General features: G+C 36.6%; 1 protein-coding gene across 6 annotated transcripts in view; it reads left to right on the top strand.

Moving 5' to 3' along the window:
* Positions 1-25,145, top strand: part of Pclo (piccolo presynaptic cytomatrix protein) — a 321,060-nt gene that overhangs the window by 256,322 nt on the left and 39,593 nt on the right. For 4 of the 6 annotated variants that reach the window (XM_060373892.1, XM_060373895.1, XM_060373891.1 and 1 more), the window contains exons 17-21: positions 8,989-9,082; positions 10,208-10,279; positions 11,825-12,005; positions 13,945-14,139; positions 15,468-15,542. In XM_060373892.1, coding sequence (XP_060229875.1) covers positions 8,989-9,082; positions 10,208-10,279; positions 11,825-12,005; positions 13,945-14,139; positions 15,468-15,542 — 617 coding nt within the window. The remainder of the gene's footprint in view (positions 1-8,988; positions 9,083-10,207; positions 10,280-11,824; positions 12,006-13,944; positions 14,140-15,467; positions 15,543-25,145) is intronic. The other 2 variants (XM_060373894.1, XM_060373893.1) reach the window with 1 other exon arrangement.

The following is a 25,145-nucleotide window of genomic DNA, read 5'->3' as shown; positions in this document are numbered from 1 at the left end:
TTTTTCTTTTTAATTTATTCTTCTTTCATATATTACATCTTGACTGCAGTTTCCCCTCCATCCACTCCTCCTGGACCCTGCTCTCTACTTCAAGTTTTAAGATGAAGTGCCATGCTCAACTGATGAACTAACTTCGTATTTTCCCATATTGATAAAACTTTGATTATTAAACATAGTATATATGTTTAATAAACATAGTATAATTGCCATGATGTGATATCATTAATGTACTGCCTCTAAAAAGAAAGGCAATTATGCTCAAGAACCCCAGTTTATCTGTCCATGTTTGGCACACAAATGCAGAGGTTTGGCATAATTTATTAAATTATGATGATTTATCAATTATATACAATTTCAACACAGCATTATTGCTTCAAACAAGTGTTTAAAAGGAGAGGCTTCCTGTGGCCAGTTCTGAAGTTCAGGAAATGGAAAAATAAAATAAAATTATGGAGGAGGGTCACATGTTCAAGGCCAGCCTGGGGTACATAATGACATGCTTCCTATAGACTAATCAATTAATTAAAGGGATGAAAGACAAAGAGAGAAAAGAAGTGAAACTAGAAAAGAAAACATGTGCTAGAGGATTGCTTTCATTTATGAAACTGTGAAAAGGACATAGACCTGTGCAAGATCATTCCTGCCAAAAGCTTTGCACAGGTGGGAAGGAGCTCATGAATTCTCAGCCATAGCTGAGAAGCTATTGCTAGTGGTGGCTGCTGGGGAAGAGAGAGCCAGCTTTTTTTCAGGTATAACCCCTTGTGAGGCTACCTACCCATATTCCAATAGATGGCCCCACATATACACATATGGACAACACTGAATGAGTTCTGTAAGTTAAAACAAAAATACAAAACACACAGCCTACAGACTGGGAAGGATCTTCCCCAACCCTATATCTGACAGAGGGCTAATATCCAGAATATATAAAGAACTGAAGAAGTTAAAAAGCAACAAATCAAGTAAGCCAATTAAAAAAAGGGGGGGGTGTTCAGAGCTAAATAGAGAATTCTCTGTAGAGGAATATAGAATGGCAGAGAAACACTTAAAGAATTGCTCAATCAATGTTCTTAGCCATCAGGGATATGCAAATCAAAATGACACTTAGATTTCATCTTACACCCAGAATGTAATAGAATGGCTAAGATAAAAAACTCAAGTGACAATACATGCTGGAGAGGATGTGGAGAAAGGGGAACCCTCCTCCATTGCTGATGGGAATGTAAACTTGTACAACCACGTTGGAAATCAGTCTGGCACTTTCTCAGACAATTAGAAATAGCTCTTCCTTGAGATGCAGCTACACCACTCCTAGGCATATATCCAAAATATGCTCAAGTACACAACAAGGACATTTCTTCAACCATGTTTGTAGTAGCTTTATTCATAATAGCCAGAACCTGGAAACAACCCAAATATCCCTCAGTTGAGAAATAGCTATAAGAAGCTGTGGTACATTTACACAATGGAATACTACTCAGCTATTAAAAATAAGGTAATCATGAAATTTGCAGGCAAATGATGGAAACTAGAAAAGATCATTCTGAGTGAGTTATCCAAGGAGCAAAAAGACACATACTGTATATACTCACTAATAAATGAATACTAGACCAATAATATGGGATAAACATACTAAAATCTGTACACCTAAAGAAGCTAAGCTAGAAGAAGATCAATCCTCACTTAGAAAGACAAATGGGATGGACATTGGAAGTAGGAAAAAACAAGTAACAGGACAGGAGCCTACCACAGAGGGCTTTTGAAAGACTCTACCTAGCAGTGTATCAAAGCAGATGCTAAGACTCATAACCAAACCTTGGTCAGAGTGCAGGGAATCATATCAAAGAAGGGGGAGTTAGTATGACCTGGAGAGGACAGGAGCTCCACAAGGACAAAATATGTCTGGGCATATTTTCTGAGACTATTTTTCCAACCACGGACCATGCACGAATATAACCTAGAAACCCTGCTGAGATGTAGCCCATGGCACCTCAGTATCCAAGTGGGTACCCTAATATGGGGAACAGGGACTGTCTCTGACATGAACTCAGTGGGTGGCTCTTTGACCACCCTCCCCTGAGGGGGGAGCAGCCTTGCCAGGACACAGAGGAGGACATTACAGCCAGTCCTGATGAGACCTGATAAGCTAGGGTCATATGGAAGCGGAGGAGGTCCTCCCCTATCAGTAGACTTGGAGAGGGGCATAGGAAGAGATGAGGGAGGGAGGGTGGGAAGGAAAGGAAATGAAGGAGTGAGTTACAGCCTACAGCCGGGATACAAAGTGAATAAAATGTAATTAATGTAAAAAAATAATTTAATTAAAAATAATAAAACAAATTATACTTTCATTGAAAACAAAAAAACACACATTTGGAAGAGAGAAGAATGGAAAAGGGAGGAGTAGAAGAGAAGGGAATGAGATTTGATCAAAATGCAGTATATACACATATACACATGTGAAATTGTTAAATAATAAAAATTTTATTAGCTGGGCACATGCCTTTAATTCCTGCACATGGGAGGCAGAGGCAGGCAGATCTCTGAGTTCAAGGCTAGCCTGGTCTGTAGAATGAGTTCCAGGACTGCCACAGCTCCTCGGAGAAACCATGTCTCTAAAAACAAAGAGAAAAAAAGTTTTTTGTTCGTTTCTTTGTTTGTTTTTTCAATTGTGGAAACTAGTCTGTAATAAAGCTTCCCATTGGCCTCTGCTATTGGTTGTGGCAAGCAGAAATACTACCTTGGCTGCCAAGATTCTAAACTATTGTATGCCTCTTAACCAAAACTCAGCTGAACACTGGACTTGATGGCAAGCACCTATGATGGCAATGCTCAGACATCAATACTGAGAAGCAGATCATGTTTTGCTGTGCCTCTGTACCAACAGGATATTTTCACTAAAATATTTAGTTAAGTTCACAGGCTATTATACAGAACACGATGGATAGCTCTAGGAATGACATTCCCAGACAGGGAAAGAAAAAGGAACCATGAGGTATATTCCTTACTCCTAAAAAATCAAAACATTATTTTTCAAGGTCATAATCAAAGTCAGCAGAAAGAGACAGAGAGCCAGACAAGGACATAAACACAGGTAGCCGAGAAGCAAAGAGAGAGCAAATGAGTGAAGATACTAGACTGAAAATGCTGCAAACTCAGAAAGCCAAATAGCAAGCCTGCTAAATGATAAAAACAAGAAAGCCTGATCCAAAGATGAATCCTCTAAGACAGAAGTCTGAGGAGCACAATGACAAAGAACATTCTTCTGATTATAGGAAGCAACTAAACGATCTGAAAATGAAGACAGACATAGCACACAGAAATGAAGTCATCATGAGGCAGAAGTCACTCAACATCTGCATCTCAGGAAAGTCTCCATTGCAGTAGAAGTGAAGAGGAGGCTCAGTCCTGCAAGAGGGATCAAAAGTCTCAATTCAGAATCAGAGACAAGAAGTCAAGATTAGAATCAAGGAAAGAAAATGATGGATCAGAGCATATTCAGTCAGACACAAGCTCAGGACTTAGAACATGGGGCCAAAGTTGAAATGGAAAGAAGAGAAGTGGAAAGCCATGAAGAACAATTGAAGCCTAAACAGGACACCTAGATCACCTCCCTTGAGAGGCAAAAAGTGAACAATGGACACCTAGGAAGCTTTAGCTCAGAGACTGGAAACAGAAAAGAAATTACAAGAACATCAACAAAAGCATATGGTTGAAAAGAAAATAGCTTCAGGAGCCGCAGCTTCTCAGTGTTCTGTTCTCAGTGTTGCTGTGCGGTTGTGGAAACACAAATGACTGCTCAGATAGATACCAAAGTTTTAAAAGAAAAAACAAAGCTCTGCTTGCTAAACCCAAGCAGAGACATGCATGACTGTGCCTGGCTACTGTAAGCAGCAGCTGTTTGCTGAGCGACAGGAAGAAAGGAAAAGGCTCCAGCAAGAAATAATGCAACAAATCTCAGACTGCTGGAGTATGAGAAAATTGAATTCTGGAAACAAGGACCAGAATGTCAAACGTAAGGAGTTATAGGATTTAAGAGTGAAAGTAGAGCTGGACTGTAGCTCAGATGAAGAAACTGACAAGACTTTGAAGCAAAGAAGTTTCCCAAATCTCGATGCTCAGTAAGAAATGGCAAGATCACAAATCCACACTCAAGGAATGAGTTGGGTTTCACATCTTCAATTCATGGAATAGAGCGTTTGAAAGGGCACAGTTTGGGACTTTATAGTCATATACTGGTATAAGCTTTGCTCACCAAATACCTAGAGCTTAGATGGGTGTTGCACTGACTTAATTCACTGAAAAATATTATTTTGTTTTAGAAATGTCAGATCAATGGCACTGATGTTTGTGGTTAATAAGGTGTTAAGCTCACTTTCATTGACAGGATTATTGAAGATGAATATGTGTTAATTCATGAACTCTACTTTTCAAATATACATAAAAGCTTCATGTAGTATAAAATCTCATACATAGATTTTCTTATGTCTGAAGTCCTGGTACATTCATACTTAAAGTTTGTGTGGTTATTTTCATATATTTATACCTGAAAGAAATATTATGTAGATGCTCTATAGAAGAGCTGGCCATTTGCTATTTAATCTGAAACAAACAAGCTGGGGAGTGATAATAAAAATGGTTTTCTCAAACAAAAAGTAAAGCTGTGAAAAGGGGCTGGAGTCTGGACAGAATTGGAGAATCAAATTCGATAAGACAAAGATATTCTGTTATAGAATGCTTTAATCTGTGCCAGCTTGGATTACTTCTGACTCTGTTAAAAGATAAATGCTTGTAATATTCATCCGAATTGCCATACAGTATTTACGTGCCCTTTGCCATTCAGAATATCCCTAGGCAACTCTAAAAAGTGTTCTAATTTCTTTTGTTATGAGAGTGTGTCTGTACATAGTAATATTTTGTATTATATGTAAATTGATGCAGAGGAAATTAATATTATAGAGACGCAAAGTACATACCAGCTAATAAAGCCTAAAAGAAAACGGGTGAATGCGTGATACTTTTGGATATGATTAATGAGTTAATTTCTACTACATATTTTAGAGTAAAGAATAAGGAATTTTTATACTTAAATCCTAATCCTACCACCTAATACCCATGTAGTCTTACTAGCACATCTTAATTCCTCTACGGCTTAAAGTCTAAGCTTCAGTCATCTCACCTATTAAGTGAGATAGTAAGCGGACCTGCTTTCTACGGACTTTAAGATTAAGCATACAAAACAGAGATCTGCCTAGAAAGCAGTCAAAACCTAAAGTTACCTGTCATTTCAATGTGACTATTAAATGCTTTTATTTTTATGTTTTATTTTTTTAATAATTACAGTTAATTCACTTTGTATCCCAGCTGTAGCCACTTCCCTCATTCCCTCCCAATCAAGCCCTCCCTCTCTCATCTCCTCCAATGCCCCTCCCCAAGTCCACTGATAAGAGAGATCCTCCTCCCCTTCCATCTGACCCTAGCCTATCAGGTCTCATCAAGACTGACTGCATTGAATTCCTCTGTGGCCTGGCAAGGCTACACCCCTCTCCCCTCAGGGGGAGGTAATCAAAGAGCCAGCCACTGAGTTCATGTCAGAGACAGCCCCTGTTACAGTGCTTTTTAAGTATGAATAAAATATATGATCATAAGGCAATACCATTACAGTTGTCCTTTGTGATAGATATGTATGGTTTCTGATAGAGAACTAGTATTTAATGTGTTCTTTAGCTGTACAAATGACTGTAACTACTAAATGTGGATGTGAAAATTTTATATTTATTTATATTATAAGGATTAATAAAATATGGGGATTGATAAATTCTTTGGGAAATTTCAACACTACAGATGATATCAGTTTAAGGCATACCTGTATTTTAATAAAAGAACACGCTTGCATTTGACTATGCCTGTTTTAAAAATTATACATATATATATTCACTATTTTAGAACTTTAATAAAGAGAATATTACTGGTGATCATCAAATTTTGGATCTTATCTTTGCTATGGTGTTCCAATGGTTTCAACTTTTAGATAACTAAGTCCAAGTCACATAGAAATGTAAAACTTTACTAGTTTGTGCATGCCTTAAATAGACCAGCCTAAAGGGACAGTAATGATTCCAAACTATTAAACAGCTGTTAACTTGAAAGTATTTACATTAGTTGTTCCTATGCCATCATCAAAAATAAACAACAAACATAAAAAAATAAAAGGACATACCATGGCAAGAAACTTCTAGTTTTTGAAATTGGAACCTTTCGAGTTAACAAATATATATTTGACTATTATCTAATTATTATTTTAATATTTTATTATATTTACTCCAGATGTTTTTATAATAGGTGATATATTACAAGTATACTTGGAGACTTTAAATCACTTTCTTGTCCACCTAGAATATTCACTAAATTAAATTTAATATTTATACATCCTAACCTTTCCTGTGACAGTAATATAGATGTATTATGGACAAGTACATTCAGTAATTTGTACCATTATTTAACATGATTTTAAATTCATATAATGATAAGTTAACCATGTTTATGTTTCTGTAAAACTTGAAATAAAAATATTTTCAAGAATTCATCCCGTGGCTTAATATATCATGGATTGAATATTCAATTATCTATTTATTTATTTATTAACTTTATTAGAAATAATGTTATGATGAAGTACTTAAATACATTTGTTTCGTACAAGTGGAAGACATTTTCTGAGGCAGAAGCAGAATTAGTAGAATTGAAATATACTGGGTGTATATATAATATCTTAAACTTCATTAGATATTGACAAAGTTAGAGGCAAAATATATATAAAATATTATAATTTCTTAAGAATTATGTTTGTTAAAATCATGGTGTAAATATTTCTTACATAGTATCTACAGTTTATCTTGAATGACATATAGCAATTCCAACTTTTATTTTTTGTTAATATAATTCTTTTAAAAAATTTTTAATTAATTAATTACAGTTTATTCACTTTGTATCTCAGCTGTAGCCCCTTCCATTTCCTCCCAGTCCCACCCACCCTTCCTCTTCTCCCGCTATGCCCTTTCCCTAGTCGCCTGATAGGGGAGTTCCTTCTCGCCTTCTATCTGACCCTAGCCTATCAAGTCTCCTCAGGGCTGGCTGTATCATCTTCCTCTGTGGACTGGGAATGCTGCACCCTCCAGAGGGAGGTGATCAGGGGGAGCTAGTCACTGAGTTCATATCAGAGACAGCCCCTGCTCACCTTACTAGGGAATCCACTTGAAAACTGAGAAGGGATCTAGGTTAGAGTATTGTCTCTGCAGGTCCTGGACCCAGATTTTTTGGCTGTTGGTCACCTTGTGCAGTTCCTGTCCCCTCCATGTCTTTCTATCACCCTCTTCTTCCGTAAGGCTTCTGGTGCTCTGCCCAAAGTTTGGTTATGTGTCTCAGTATCTCCTTCCATACACTAACAGGTAGAGTCTTTCAGAGGCCCCCTGTAGAAGGCTCCTGTCCTGTTCCTTGTCTTCTCCTACTTCCAATGTCTATCCTGTTTGCCCTTCTACGTGAGGTTTTAGCCTCTTTCCTAGTTTCCTCTTTGTTCTTTAGCTTCTTTAGGACTATAGATTTTAGTATTCTTATCCTGTATTATATGGCTAATATCCACTTATAAATGAGTATATACCATACGTCCTATTCTTATTTTTGTACATTCAAATGGTATTGTTAGAAGTAAGAAGACACTAGAATTAGTTCATCATGTCTGACATGTGAGGTTTGGTGAGACATAAATCCTATGTCTCAAATTTTACTACATACTATATTACAGCTTTCAAAAATCACAATGTTCAAGACTTATCCCAGAATAATTACAATGGATGCTCCTGGAGTGCGCAGGGTATGGGGTCTTGATTGTCTTTAAGGAAAGGTAATTTGTTATTTTAGACAAGTATCAGGTATTTACTTCCTAGTAAATAAATTACACCTCCCAAAAATGAAATGCTGTTTAGCCAGTGAGTTGTAAATTAATATGGAAAATCCACGAAAAGGAAGTTAAGGAAAGGCTTTGCCTATGGGATCACCATCTGCTAATCATAGGCCACAGTCAGCTATTTCCTATGCCGGACACTGCTGGCCCAGGACAGCTGTTGGTGTACTGTGAGACTTAATTTGAATAATCTGTTGTTAAATGTATAGTATATAAGCTTCTAATGACTGTTCAGAAGACATGGAAGGATGGGGGATTCATTGAAATGCCCCAAGTGGCAATGAATAGAAGATATTAATTAATTTCAATATTAACATAAACTAGTGGCACAAGGCATTCAAACCTGCTTCATATCCATTGTAAATGTCATACTTTAAGGGGAATTTCACTTATCTCTTTGGGAAAGTTTTTGAAATTCCATATGCTGTAAGAGCCATTTGCCTTTCTTTTCTCTCTAAGTGGAATTATTGTTTTATCTTTACTTTCTTTCTTGAAAACAAAACAGAAAGGGTTTAATATAGCCCAAATTGGGTCCAAACTAGCTTCATAGCTGAGTAATCTGAACTCCCGCTTCCACCTTGGAGTACTAAGATCACATCCATGTGCCAAAATGACCTTCTCTTAACATTACTATGTTTTAGGGGAGAAAAGACAATTTTGTTTTGCTGGCAGGTCTTGATGTAAAACTATTAAAAAGTTCAAGAATATAATGTTATACATGAAGGAAAAGATATTAATGTTACATCTAGTTAATGTAAATATCTCCCACATTCAGGAAAAAATAAAATTTATAAAGTATAGTTCAAATACCAAAAGCATACTTAGGAGTGCAAGCAAAACTCCAGACATCCAGTATATTTTAAAACTGCCATGGCGTGTTCAACTTAAAATTGAATTTCAAACTGGAAGACAAAGTGATTATACAGTAATATGAGTCCAAAGATCTGGCTAATGCTGCACATCTTTTGGTTTGACTGCCAAGCCATCAATTAAGGTAAAATATTAAAATAACTCTTTCTTCTCTTCCAATCTAGTGCTGAGTACAAAAGAAGGACTAAGTATGTCCAGAAAAGTCTTAATCCTGAATGGAACCAAACAGTAATTTATAAAAGTATTTCCATGGAGCAGGTATGTAATTATTATTAATGTACATGACAGATGTAGGCTGAAATAAGTGTAGTGATGACGATATTATGGAAGAATTGGGGCCTATATCGAGGCAGTTCCAAACACAATACAAGTTCATTATAGATGTGAGAAACGTGTTGCGTGATAATAGAGGAGGGAAGTTCAAAGGTAAGGTAAAAGCAAGTGCTCATATTGTAACAATGCAACCAAAACACGAACAAAGAACTTAGTGGAATGAGGCTTGTAGAGCATGCCAGAACTTAAAATTTTCAGGAAAATGGGTCAGATTTTACAAATTGGGAGGAAGTATTTTCAACTGGCTACATTTTGATTTTTCATAAGGAGCATCAAGAAAGAATAAGATGCATAAGATGTGCTATTTATTCTACCCAGCTATGATGTAGAAATTCATTTCTGTAAATTGAAGCTTCCCAAGAGGAGAAAAACTAATATTTAGAAATGAAGGTGTAATGGTGATTGTTTTAAAACTTTAAGACCCAAAAGAAGTGGTTCTAGACAAATTATATTAGTGTACATATGTTTTAATAAAAAAAAACTGAATTCTATAGCTGCCACAAATAGGAGTAGTAGCTGTTAGTTCAAAGTGTCAAATTCTGGGGAGAAACTATAAGTAAAAACAGAAAAGTCATCCATATAAGATAATTTATAGAAGATTATCTTTCAAAAAGAGGTTTCTGGTTTGTTCTCTGGAAGATGGAATTAAATATGTAGTTATAAATCAAGATTAATCTGAGAGCTTTAAGTTAAATTCTACAGAAGTAAAATATTTCTTCATTTTGGGTAATTATTGAGACAAGAACTGTAAATGCTGTATATTTATGACTTTCGTATAGTTAAGGATTATAGACTGCTTTTGGTTAAATGAGCAGTACCGACAGAACAATATGCGTGACCAGTTTGTTCACAAAACAACGAGGTCTCCTATAACCAAACACTAGATTAAACTACAAATTAATCATGAAAATTCTACACAACATTTAACAGTCTTAAATAAAATACCGAACATTTATATAAAGTGAAAAGCTCAAAGTGAAATCAACTATGACTATGCTGATATGCATGTTGAAAAAAAAATGGGTTGATGACAGCTGTGTCCGAATGCAGCTCATGAAGAAGACGTTGGAGGTGACAGTTTGGGACTATGATAGATTCTCTTCTAACGACTTCCTTGGAGAGGTAAGTCTTGATTTCCCTTTTTTATGCTCTCACCATATGTGACAAGTTAGAGCATGACAAAAAGTACATTTCTTGAGTTTACACAATAGCCATTCCTGAACAAAATCTTTTGACAGGTATGCTTATTTTGTGTTACTTTTCAAATTGGCGAAGAGAAACTTAAGAAGTATTTTTCAATCTATAAGCTGACGTGCTTTTTATTTAGCTAAGACTTGATAGTGTTTTAGTGGGAAAATATAAAATCATGATGTGATTCCAAATTATATCTGAGACAACAAGAGAAGTAAGATAAGCTGCACTTTTTAAGTGCAGTTTCAGATTCTTGAATTACTCTCCTTTACTGCATGAATGAATAGTTCACATTGTTCTTTATGATTAAATATTTTAGATTAAATATTTTAGATTAAATATTAAAAATTTTCAAATGTTTTTAAAGTTGAAACTAGATGCAAGAGAAGACACTTGGGGTGATTTTTATATAAATTTGTAAGAAATCATAATATGTCTAAAATGGAATCTGAAAAAATGAACAGACTTTTCAATGTTTTCATCAACAATGTTATAACATTTAATAGTTCCTTTAGTGTTCTTAAATTATAAACACATATATGTGTGTGTAATATATACAGATGATTTCCAGAAAACAGCTTACAAAATGTGATCTCTTCTTGATAAAAATTTTCTGTTACGTGTGCCATCTCTGTAAAGAGGGCTTCTTAGAATTTTAAGATACTGTCCCTCTCTTTTCCATAAACTCCAGACCATTGGAGCCTGGCTTTCAGATTCTTTCCTAGTTCAGCCACTGAAACTAATTTTGACTGTATGCTGAATTACTCTATGGTATAGAGTTATATTTGGTTTACTGATATTTCAAAATATTGGCTTACTGAAGACCTTCTAATTTATTCTTTTTCTTATGTGAACCTAGATAGTATATCTACAGCATATATTATTTATAAAATCTATAATGCCATTATAATCTATAATGTGAAAATACAGTATTTTTGTGTGCCATTAAGAAAGGAAAATGTCAGATAAAACATGACACAATGTTTTCTCCTCATCTATTTGCAGTCACATCTCTATTTAAAACATTAAAGTATATTTTAATTTGACAAAGTAAGCTAGCAGTTGCAAATTACTTATTCATTTCAATCTTTTATTTTGTCTCTCTTGTGATTAAATTCATACATTTCTTCCAAAGTAAAAATTACTTTATAGAACAACCTAAAAAAAAACTTGTGTTTCATAAAAAAAGTTTGACTTATGACTCTGATCTTTTCATACTACTCAAGTAAATTAGGGATATTTCAGTTCAATCATGCATTTATTAAGGATCTTGCATGCACAAAGCAGCCTTCTCAATATTGTGGCTGAGGAAAATTTAGTAAATACTAAAAGAAAACTGAAGAAGATAGCCTCACCACTCTTAAGGCTGTGTTTAACTATCTGGTCACATCCTTAGCAAACTTTAGGTCACAAAAAAATTAATAAACTAGTTGTATTTCAGCCCATGCATTTTACTGCTTCGTTGTCCTTTTTCAGGTATTGATTGATTTATCTAGCACGTCTCACCTGGACAACACTCCCCGGTGGTATCCACTGAAAGAGCAGACAGAGAGCATTGACCATGGCAAGTCTCACTCTAGTCAAAACAGCCAGCAGTCCCCAAAACCCTCTGTGATCAAAAGCAGGAGCCACGGCATCTTCCCTGACCCAGCCAAGGGTAGGAGATGTTTCAAGTTGAACACCATTGTTTGTCTGTTTGTTCATCAGTAGCTTCCTGGAATGTGTGTGCCTCTGTGTTTAATATGCATTGTAAAGTTTAGTTCTGTTGGAAAACTGAATGTGATTACCAGGAAAAGGGTACTACAAATTAGGAAGGAAAGGGCTCAAAGCACATATCAGCACATACTTAGATGTTAGGTTTGCTATCTTCATTTTCTATGTAAAAATGATATTTGATGACATAAGCTACTTCTATCTTAAAAATCCATAGTAGGATTTTAGAGCATTCACTAAGCTATTTCACAAAAAAGTATAAACTTCCTTCTAGTATGACATTCTTTTAAATTTTTTGAATCTCAGAATTCTCATACAGTCTATAAATAAAATTTTACATCCTGTTTATACTTATCCTGTGAAGAGCATTTTCCCATGTCATCAAAACAAATGGCAACTCTCGTTCTCCAACTCTGTCCTAGATGTTGGATTTCAATTAATAATAGTGTTACACGTGGGGCTTGGCGATATGCACAGTATTTTATTGGAATGAGTTTTCCCTTTAGCTTTTTAACAACCATTCTACAACATGAGTAATCCTCCCCATAACTGATAAACTTACCCACTTGTACTGGATGAACTTGTGGAGATAGAATGCATTGGTTATTAGTAAGTGTTAAAGACAGTTAGTGAACACTGCTTCCTTCTGCAAGGGCTTCTGCATAAATCAGAAAGGGGCAGACTGTGCTTCAGTGTTCTAGAGGATGAGAAGCTGAGGTCAACAATCTAATAGACCGTTGATGGTACAACTGAGAACCATTGACTGCAAAGGGTGCTGGAGATGGTTTCTGAGTATATGTTGTAGATTGGGTCTGGCGTCTCCTTAGACATCTCAACTTCGCCATGCTAAGCGTTCTGGAAGATGATTGACATGAAACTCTCATTCTCTCTCTCATCTCTCCATCTATACAGTCTCAGTTTCCTGAGACAATGATTCTACAGACATTATAGTCTAATGTGTTCTAATCTGCTCACCCAAAATTTTCCTGTGGTTTTATGTAAGCATGTCCCCAGTGGAGTAAATCCATTGTGTTGGTTATTTTGGAATTTCATATAATGTACCTGATCATACTCACTTCCTGGTCCTCTCAGGTCCACTCCAGCAACCCTTGCAAACCCCTCAAAAAAGAAAATACAACAGATCCTATTTATGTTGCCCGTATACTCAGTGGAACATGGTCAAACTCTCAGTGGCTAGCTCCTTAAAGAAAACTGAGCCCTTCCCTAGTACCTGCACCTCCCACCCCTGCCAGAAGCCATCAACTTGTTTCCTATCTAGACTGTTTCTTTTGGGGGGACATGAGGGAAGGAGAGGTTGTCACATAAGCCTGTATGTCTCTCATTCTCAACTGCCATCAATACCGCTGCAAAAGAAGCTTCCTTTACCTCTACAGTCTGCAGCAGCCTGGATCATGGATTTCCACATAGTTTCTGGGGACAGCATAGACCTCCATTGGCACGGCCTCCATTGGCAGCATGGCCTTCTGTTATCTGTGGTATCAGAGGCCATGGTTCTTGGGCCATGCTGACATTGGGAGGCAATGTGGGTGTCATGGCCTTGCTGCCACCAAGGACCATGATTGGTGTCTATGGTCCAAACTGTGGCTGATGATTATGCTGATGTCTCTGGTCTGTACCGGCACTGGAGACCTCAGTCTCCTTAATGAATACATCTCTTCTTCAGACTGGTCTCCATTTGCTTCCTTCCCTGAATTGTTTTCTAAAGGTTTCATCACGTTACTGTATGTAAAGTTGCATAAATGACCCACAAACAGAATTAATGTAAATCTTAGACAGTTTCAAGTTTTATGTAGACTAGGCTTTGACAGCAGGTGGTTTGACGCAGAGCAACTTTAACTCATTTTTTATCCGTTTATAACCAGACATGCAGGTTCCCACCATTGAGAAATCTCACAGTAGTCCTGGTAGCTCAAAATCATCATCTGAAGGCCATCTCCGCTCTCACGGACCATCTCGCAGTCAAAGCAAAACCAGTGTCGCTCAGACCCACCTGGAAGATGCAGGGGCGGCCATAGCCGCGGCCGAAGCCGCAGTGCAACAACTCCGCATTCAACCAAGTAAAAGACGCAAATAAATTCCTCAGCATGGCAGCTTAATGTTCATCTGTTGCCTTTCTCTCCTGCTGTCTTTTCCTGTTTGCTTTCTGCTTTTTGGCATATCCCCTGCTCACTCCGTTCTCTGTCCCTTTGTCTGTGTAAGAATAGTATCAATACATAAATATGCTCTTCCTTCTTTCGTTTTTTTTTTCTTTCTTTCTTTTAATTTACATAGATTGCAATAAAACTGGCTGTTTCTCCTTTGTTTCCACCTTCCATCCAACCTGGCTCATAATATTTGGTAGCCGTGTCTGTGGAGTTTGCAGGCAAAGCAGTGTTGTGTGTCCTTTTGTGTGCACTTCCTTCTCCTCTAGAACGCAGGAGCTATATAGCACAGGGGACTGCCAGTTTTCTAGCATTATCCCGGCAGAAGCAAGCATGAGGATACACACACACACACACGCACACACACACGTACACACACACACATATTTAAATCAGATTAGCAATGAGATACTTGAACCTGGAAACACTCAACATTTACAAAGATGCTTATGAGACCAACAGTCAAAAAAAAAAAAAAAACAAAAAACTTAATGTAAAAAGCCTCCTGAAGCTGTTTTAAAATGAGATGCATGGGAAGAAGAGCACATTGTCCCCGTGTGTCTCCTGGAGAAAACTGTGCAGAAATTCATATTCTCAAAAATACGTATTTTTCCTATGCATATATGCTTGTGGGATAAGGCAATGTAATCTCACATTGGACATATCTGGTCCATTCTGTTGGATCGTACTTGGTACAGAGTGACAGAATTTACAAATTGGTTTTTTTCTAATTGGTGGAATATTTTCAAAGTCAAGAAGTGCCATGTCTATTAGTTGTCAGTTAAAGTCTAGCCATTCACTTGTCTTGATCAACAAGTTTTCATTTGTGACATTTTCTGATATGACTCTATAAAAAAGCTAAATGCAGTTATTTTGTGGCTACAGGCACACTGTCACCTCCAAGAAGCATCAGCCAGGCCATGGAGGTTTTTTTTTTTTCCTCATCTCTCTAGTCATCCTTTCCAAGGAAACAGCCAGTTTTAATCCCCTTCAGTGCTGTGCATGTGATATCATTTTGGCATTTGAAAACACAGTCTAAAGAGACCAAGAGCACACTTGTGTTTGCATGAGTAACATTTAAGCTGGTTCCATCTGAGGATACACTCTGGGTTTCCATCTCACCCACACTGCCACAGCAGCACATAAAAGCGGTCAGTGTAATCATGCCAGGAAGCAGCACAGACACAGCATAGCAGGAGTCCTCCCCATTCAAAGAACTCAGTCTGATAATCTGCCTCCACCAGCCAATGGCAACCAAGACCAAAGCCAGCTAGCCCTCAGGAAGGTGATGTCCGATGGACCAGTCAAGCCAGAAGGAGGTGAGCAGAAAGGCCCCGTTCAAAGCACACAGCAAGAATGTCCCCCAAATTTAAAGCTGTCATCCTTAATTTATTTTTAGAGATTGTCTAATGGAATATGTTTATCCCCTTTTTAATGTGCTTTTGTGGGCATGGCATTTTAGGATTTCATCATCACCATGTAAGTCCCAAGATGAGTCTCACTATATATTGACTACAGTGATTTGTATTTTTCTATGCACTGGGCGTCTTTTGACTTTTGTTGGAAAATAGTTTAACAGTATTCATATTGCAGAATGGAATGCATGCTACTAACCTAATCTGTTCAAGCATGACTATAAAATATGTTGCATTGTGATAAAAGTTTACATTGCTCACAATTCAAGTTAGCATACCAGTTGGAATGTGGATCACTCTTTTGTTGCGTATTATTTGACGTGTAACTTTTGGAAATGCTTAGAGGAAAGCAAAGGAAAAATTGTTAATGCACTCATTCACCCTGGCACAGAGGATGTTCTCTCCTGAGCCTACAAGCAGAAATCTTCTGTGCGTGTTTCCTTAGCTGTTAAGTGTATCAGCTGTGTTGGGCATGTGAATATCCAAGTGCCTGTGTAATAAATAAAGTATCTTTATTTCATTCATAAACTACTGGGTTCTGAGCCATTGTTATATGATGCAGCATGAAATGAGTGTGTTGGTTTTGTTTTTATTTTTTTATCATTTGATTCCTTTCAGTAGGATATGATCACCAGTACATGCTAGTTAGAGCTGTGATAACAGAAACATTTGGGAGCATAATAGAGTCCCACACTGGAAACATACTAAGCCAGAAGGAAAAATCATACTTTCAGAAAATTCCACTCACACATACCAGATATGCGAGGGCAATGGTTGTTTGAGGAAAAAGACGGGCACTCCACGGAGGGTTTCCTGAGAGTTCCGCTTGGCTAAGGAAGCAGCTAGCTTGCACAGGACCTGGAATGTGCGTTTCCCAGTCCAGTTTAAAGACCAACACCAGACTGCAATGTCCCTTTCCTTTCTTGTTTTCCTAGAATATTCGAGCATAGTTAAAACACTACTTGTTGCCCAGGCATAGTCTTTTAATTGCACACGTTTCTAATCCCAGTACTCGGAGACAGGCAGATTTTTTGAGTTCTAGGGCACCCCAGGTTTCATAGTGAGACGCCATTCCCCAAAAACAGATGAGGAAAAAGGAAAAAAAAAAACTACCTCCTACATTTTATTATATCAAATAAGTTGGGTTGAGCTCATGTTACCCACTGTCTTACTGAGATCCTGCATAGACTTTAAATGTCATGACAATCATGTTTCTGACTCATTTCAAACCTTATTTTTTTATACTTTGATTTGATTATTACCGTGTGCTTTTATGTATGATTTTAATAATGGACTTGTTTTCATACAAACAATGAAAGTTAATATGAAAATAATTTTAGTCCTTTCTCTTTGACTAATGCTCAACTACATATTTTACATTTAAAGTGCTACAATTGAATTGAATTCACTATTGATTTCTGATCAGAAGAAATACTAAGGAACAATTTTTTTCTTATTTATTTGCCTTAATCAATGGTAAAATTTCATTTTCTAAAGTATCAGTATATTATTTCCTTGTTTCTATAAGTTATAATAATATAAGCTAATAAAAATTCTGAACAGCCTTTATCATAAACATACTATAGAATTACACTTATTTAAAACTCAATGTAATTTACTTTGTCTGGAGAGTAAACGGACCAGTAATATGATTATACAGCATTGCACCAAGTCTCTGTTTACTCCTCACTTTCCACAGAAGTAGTGATAAAATTTATGTGTTTGACTAAAATTTGATCATTTCCGTCCTCACAATGTAGTTCATGTAAGCCCATTCACACTCTAAAAATAATAGTCGATTTAAATGGTTCTTAACATTGTACAAAGTGTAGTGTCATCCATTTCTCATTTTACCATTTTAAGTGGATGACGAAGTCATTCCCATGTTCTATCCTGTCCTACGGGTGGATAATCAGGGGGTGAGAGGGTGGGATGCTGAGCCCGCACAGCCCCTCTAACCATTGTCTATGGCTCTGAAGTCCTAGATTCTAAACCTAACAGCCCCTTTAAAGTTAAACTGTCTTACTATAGGTTAAAACCACTGTGGTTTGTTTATTTTTACCAATAAACATCGTAGCTAGAACTGGCAGCCAAGAACAAACTTGACCTTCTCAATCTACATGCTACTACTTTCTAAGGGATGATGATTTGAGGTCTTCAGCAGCAATGGAAGACACCTTCCTACTGCACAAAACACAGAGAGGCAGGAGGCAGGGTTCTAAAGGAAGCTGTGTGTGCATCTAGAGGGGTTTCAAACAAAGGTGACAAAACTGTCCCTAAAGAGCTTTTCAAATAATAGTAATTATTAATAATAAAAATTATTATTATTTATTATAATTTATTCAATTTCTGTCCTGGATGTAGCCCCCTCCCTGTCTCCTCCCAACCCCTTCCTCTCTCCTCTTTCTCCCCCAAGGCCCCTCCCAGTCCACTGATAGGGGAGGTCCTCCTCCTCTTCTATCTAGCCCTAGCCTATCAGGTCTCATCAGGACTGGCTGCATTGTCCTCCTCTGTGGCCTGGCAAGGCTGCTCCCCCTTAGGGAGTCAGTCAAAGAGCCAGCCACTGAAATCATGTCAGAGACAGTCCCTGTTCCCTTTACTAGGGACCCTACTTGGAAACTGAGCTGCCATGGGCTACATCTGAGCAGAGGTTTTAGGTCCTCTCCATGCATGGTTCTTGGTTGAAGCATTGGCCTCTGCAGGGCCCTCTGGGCCCAGGCTTTTCAAATAGTTTATAAGTTTCTCATCAGATTTATACTTGAACTAACATAATATATAGGTCAAACAAGAATTATGGAATAGGCCAAAGGATCTTTTTTTCCTCCCTCTGAAGTTTAGTTGCTGTCAAGAAAAACTGAAGGAAAAATTAGAGCAATTGCACCAAACCATCCTGATACCAATTACCTATAATATATATATATATAATTATATATAATTGGATAGTAACATAATTATTTCCAATATAATTGGATTATATATAATTGATTTTATTTGTAATAAGAAACCTTGGCAAGTGTTTATTTTTTCCTTCCAGATTCTTTGGTTGAACCCAGGCTCTGCTATTCCTAGCAACCAAGAAAGAAAAGTTAAGAAATAGTTTGGGTTACTTTTATCTTTCCTTTTTCTTAAATATAGGTTTGGGGTGGTTGTTTTTCATTGTTTTTATTTTTTATTTTTTGTTATTGTTGTTTTTGTTTTTTGAGATAAGGTCCTGCAGATATAATGCAGGCTGGCCTGACACTTCACTTATGGCCCAGGCTGAGGTAGAATAACACACAACTATACAGTTTAGAATATACGCCCAACAAATGCCAATCTTCTTACAATCTTGACAGTTTACTTACTTGACAACTATTACTGGTTTTAAGTGCAATTTGCAGCTTCCCCACTATTTCTGTTTGACACTGAGATCTGAACTATGTATTTTAGGTTCAGAAGCAGGTAGTGTAGGGGAAGCATACACACCACTTCTCCTGAGCTAACGGTGATTTCGACTAGCTGAAGAGGTGAGAAGACAGAGATGAGAGCTGCAAAAGACATAAGAGATAAAGTGGCACATTTGTTGGTTGACCCACTTGTAAGGCCAAAGCTTGAAGCTACTTCCACAGATGGCTGCTGGGGATACCTCTGTCAATAAAGCTCATTGCAGCACCTGAGAAAGGGGCGTTCCATGTCCTGTGTCCTTCCAAGCCATCACTCTGTGGTAGTTGCTCTCTTGGAGAGGTGGTAGTGGGTGGCTGGTTGGGAGAAGCTGGAGTCTGGGAAAGAAGATAACTGCCGATTACAAATGTTAGTAAATAACTAATGTCTCATTTTATTTTTTATTCTGGCCCAAAGTAGACAATCAGTTTTATTAGAAGGGACAAAAGACAGGGCCTGTTTCTGAAAAGGACAGGGCCTTAAGCAAAGCGAAGCAGAAAATAAGACAAATCAAACGGTCATTTGTGGGTTGGGGGTTGTCTTAATTTTGTATGTAAATGGTTAATAAACACAAATTTTACATTCTTCAATTCAATGTATTTGTACAAAAATAAAAAGCCAGATTTAAAAAATAAACAATTGGCAGTTTGAAATTATAAGAAAGTTGACATTACAATCATATGAATATAGTAAATACCTTTGCCCCAAAAAGTCTGAGAAAAATCAATATTCAAATTGTTCAAAATTTTCAGCTTAAAGGTGAAAACCTTTATGTGCCTGTTTTGCGAGGGTGGGGGCATTCTTTGTCTATGAAAATCAAAATGCGTTTTGAGTGTTTTCACATTTTAGAATGATTATGTGTGTACTTTCAAATATTTTGTAAGCATTTAGGTTTATTGCCAAAAATCTCTGCTGTGCATTCGGCCACAGGCAGTGACTGTGTAGTTCTGATCGGGTGATGCGCTTATTGATGCACTTTCCTTCCTAAAGGTGAACGCATGATTCCCCATCAATGGGTACCTTTGTTGCTTTCTAGTCATAGCTATGGGTCTCCAACAAATCATTCACAAAAATTTGCTTTGATCAATCCTGGGAATTTTTATTAATTGAATTGTGTAAGACTAGCAACATCTACTGGCCTTAGATATAAAACTACAAAAATTTGTTTTTCAATGGTGCTATACCTTAGTATCCCGACTAACTCTGGGAAGAAATAAAGAAGGTGAGAATATTGATTTATTATCTAAGAAGTCCTAGCTTTAACAAAGACTCATTAAATATTACTTATTTCTACAGTGATTCTCAACTTTCCTAATTCTGCAACCTTTTTATACAGTTCCTCATGTTATGGTGACCCCCAACCCTAAAAGATTTTTCATTGGCACTTCCTAGCTGTAATTTAGCTACTGTTATGAATTTTAATATATATAACAATGTTTTCCAATGGTCTCAGGCAACCACTGTCAAAGGGTCATTCGGTTTCCAAAGGGTCAGTTGCGAATCACTGGTCTATGGCAAACAATAGCCATGAAACCAAGTTTTAAAATAGAAATTACCTTGCCTTGGACTCCAAAAAATTGTTTTCAAAATAACAATCAACTTAGCAACCAGAAAGCTGGAGCTGCAAAAAGGAAGCAGACAAGTAAATGAAGGAAAGGCTTGCGGGACACAGACAGAATAGGAGAAACAGAGTAGGGACAATAGACACTAAGATGTGACCATGGGCCCAAGAGAAGGAGGAACATAGACCCACCAAGGGAGGAGGAAAGGATTGCCAGAGACACTACTTGACAGCTTAACAACAGTGTCTAAATCCAATATCGAAAAACCCAGGAATTACTTGATAATTCTACTATTTTTTAATCTACACATAGTATGCACATATTCTAAAACCCATATTTTACCCTTTTTAATTGGACTAGGTGAAAGGAGATGAAGGTATAAAATATGCTGCGAGAAATCTTCATACATATTGGATCAAACCATCAAAATAGTATTTTTATTTTATTGCAATATCTGTTTTGATATATACTTGAATGCCAAGAAACTACAAAAATGTTTCAGAATATCAGAAACACAGAATTTTGATTGGGATCCTGAGTTTGTTTGAATACGTCAAACTAAGTAACCTAGATATGATTATGCAGCTTCACATTCATGTGAATTCATGTCCATGTTCTTCCATGTGATTAAGTATACTGAAAATATGACCAATAGATTAGTAGTACTTTTAATAAAAATAATCAAATATTAGAAAAAGAGAGGAAAAGATAAGCAACACCTGATAAAGGTCACAGGAATAGATGCCTTTCTTAAATGTGCAAGAGGGTGACATAAAAGCTTGTCTTAGCTGTTCTTTAAAAGACTGTGGCAGCAGAATCTTCTTTTCCTAATTGAACAACTCAATTTTAGAACTACGTACTTTCTAGTTCTGTGGATCTCTATGTGCACTTGGCAAACTGAAAATGGACAATTCTACAACGTATTGACTCAGGTTTCAGTATAGGTAAATCTATTACACATTCTTAACTTTAGTTGTTTCGATGTGTTCTTGCTAATGATATTGCTCATCAAGAAAGTTCAGAAATTCTTTTTGGCATTGTGTACAGGAAGTGAAACTTTCATATTAAAATATTAGTCAGATTTCAGTCTCCCTGTTTTCTCATGTGCAATGAAGTTTAGGGTGGCTTCATATGGTATAAGAATGTCATGTCTCTGATAACAGTATCAACCTTTTCAAGTTTTCCTAATTTGGGCTTTGATAAATAGCAGTATATTTAACCTTTATGCAAATTCCCTTGGGATTAAGTATTTTTTTGAGGATTTCATACATTCACATATCGTGTTTTGATATCACTCCCACATTCCTTTCACTACAATTTCTCCCTCTCTGTCTACCACTCTCCCTCCCAATTTCATATACTTTCTTTATGCCTTAGACCGACTTAGTGCAAGCAGTGCCGACTGTGTGTCATGGCTTTAAGACCAGCTTCTAGAGCAGGAGTAGTAACTCTCTCTCCTCCCAAAACCAACAACTGGCTTCTCAACAAGGGGTGGGACTTTATGAGCCCCTCCCCTGTCAATTATTAAGTAATTTGCAAGATATAGAAATAACCATGAGACCAAAGTGTATAAGTTCAACCAAGAACATTTTGCACACCATCATCTTTCTTATACTATCCAAAGACAGGAGAATAGCAAGAGCTTCCTCTTCAAGGCCTACTTACCTTATTTGACTCTCAAATAAGAGAGTGCCTTTAGTACATATCAGGACATTTTCTGTGCCTTTAGTACATATCAGGGCATTTCTTTCTTATCTTTTAATACTAATTTATAATTATTAAGGGTTTCAAAAACAAGTTTTTCAATTTCTTTAAAACATTTGAACGTTTCCCTAGGCCTCAGATGGATTAAATTATGAGTATATATACACATAGATTGCTTCTTCTTCCTGAACTCTGACTGGACATTTGCCTACCAGCTCTTATCATGCTGTCCTAAGGCCAGGGCAGACTAATAATGCATTATAACCGGAAAACAAATTATGTATCTGTTCATTTCTCGAAAAACAGGGATAGCATATTTTTTACAACTCATTATTTATTAAAAATGAATTGCTTTAGCATTAGTAAGGGAAAATGACTATTACTACTTTGATTCAAATTTGAAAAGAAATGAAAGAGCATGAGTTTATGACCAGTCTGGTCTATAAAGTGAGTTCTGGGCCACCCTGGCCTACAAAGTGATACACTCTCTCAAAAAAAAATATAAGAATAAGGAAAAAGGAATGAAAAGAAACATTGAAAGTTAGCGTCCAATAAATAAGGAACAGAATTTTACCATACCCACCATTACTTATAATTTATATATGTATATATATATATGTGTGTGTGTATATATATTTATTTAAGCACATTACATTTCAGAACCTCACTAATTTATGGTATTACAGCAGCAAACAAAATAGAAATCTCTGTCTTCATACTCTCCCATCCTCATTAATAATATTTATTAAATAACCAGTTTATCAGCATCTGGTAAAAATTGTGAACTAGGAAAAACTATGTTTCCTCCGAAGTTCATCTGAAAAGACTATTGATTGGTAGTCAATGATTTAAATTTATATGCAACCAAACTTCAGCATCTTTAGAAATATCTGGAAATAAAATTGTATTAATTTTTAAGTAATTTCTTTGATGTTTTTGTATGTGTTTTGTTTGTATGCACTCATCCCACATTTCTTCTTAGATTCCCCCTTCCCATTCACTTAACTTTGTATCCTGTTCTTAAACCCATCAAGACTAATTTGTGCCTCACAAATATCCTTGGCTGTTTGCCCCTCCACTGGAGCATGGCTGACTCAGAGAAAACTGACCCTCCTTTTTCTCAGTAGGTAACAATGGCCAACAGCTCTTTGAATATGTGCCCTCTCTTTGTTGGAATTTGGTCTGGCTTGAACTACGCAGGATTTGTGCATGTTGTCACAACCGCTGTGTAGATGTTGTATCATGTCCAGAAGACACTGTCTCCAACTCTAGCTGGTCCACTCTTTCTGCCCTCTCCCCAGCAATGATTCCTGAGTAGTGGGAGGCAGGAGTGGAAAGTATTTGCTCCATCAATTATTCTTCAGTCTCCTCTGTGCCTTCTACCATCTACTATATCACCATCTACTATAAAATTTTCTTTGAAGAAGCTTGAGAGACTCATTAATCTATAGTTATAATGATAAATCACTAGGAGTCAATTTAATGCTATGTCCATTTAACAAAAGAATAGTAGTATGTAATTGTATTTTCTGGCCCAGCTCTGAGTCTTTATCATGCTCTTTGCAATCCATTAGAACCAACTATAGAAAAGCAGTGATTGACAGTTATCTCTCTGGAAATTTTAAAAAGAGGTATTTGTACATATGCATTTATCAAACATTTTCTAAGCTTACTCTTTACAACCACTGGATAAATGTAAACAATATGAAAAATAATATTCAGTGTTTGTTGTAGTATTATGCACATAGGCTTATTTGCTATTATTAATTTATGACTTCTACTGGGAGTGTTCTCCTTTATTTCCTTTGAGTTGAGCTGTATATATTGCAGACTGGTGGTGTGCTAAAATGTTTCCCCAGTGGGTATGAAGGTCTGGATTCAATGTGTAGAAAAACATAAAAACCAAACAGTTTTGTAACCAAAACTGTAATCACACCATTTGGCTTTAGGGGGCAGGGGGATCAAAAGTTCAAGGTTGTTAGCCTCCGGACCGTCTTAGCTCAGCTTGAGCTACATAAGAACCTTTCTCAGAAACAAATAAATAAATGATAAAAATTGATTTTATAAAGCAACCACTTGGATTTCACTTGACAGTAACATCTTGGTTATCAAGATAATTATTACGGTTATTTCTAGAAGTATTTTTCAAGTAGTCTCTTTTTTAAGAATAATTTTTTCTCCCTGTTATCAGTTGTTACAAATACATGCCTGACAATGTAATACAAAGATATTGTCAGCAAAACATGAGAGAGAATACTTCTTAAACACAAATCAAATGAATATTGAAAAAATTAAGTTATCCATGAAATTGAAACTCCTTAATGATATTTAATTTAAATATGATCCTTTTAGCATCAGTCAAACTGAAAATCCCTTCAGAAGTTAAGTACAAAATTAACAGTAGCAGTAACAAAGAAGAAGCAAGGAAGGAAAGGAAAAAAGAAAGAAAGGGAGGGAGGGAAGGAAGAAGGAAGAGAAGAAGGCAGGAAGACAGGTAGGGGAGGGAGGAAAGAAAGAAAAGGTCCCTAAAGTTAAAACTAGCATTATTTTTTTTCTTAGAACACATGGTTTCAGAAATAGATGAATAGTTCTACTCAGTAATTATACTACTGTAATAAACACGTTAATTGACTCATTTCTTGTAATTTCAAACATTCTCAAAATACTAGACCATGTCTATAAAGATAACATGTAGTATTGGATAAAGCAAGGAACTTGCTATGAGCTACCAACATAAACTATGGCAAAATATTTGCAAATCTGTCTTTGCTCCACCAGCTATCAGACCAGAGATACAAAGTCCTGGACAGCAAGGCTAAGC

Source organism: Meriones unguiculatus, chromosome 21, assembly GCF_030254825.1.
Source record: "Meriones unguiculatus strain TT.TT164.6M chromosome 21, Bangor_MerUng_6.1, whole genome shotgun sequence".
NCBI lineage: Eukaryota > Metazoa > Chordata > Mammalia > Rodentia > Muridae > Meriones > Meriones unguiculatus.
The sequence above is the reverse complement of the archived record's forward strand: the minus strand, read 5'-3'. Positions and strand labels throughout refer to the sequence as shown.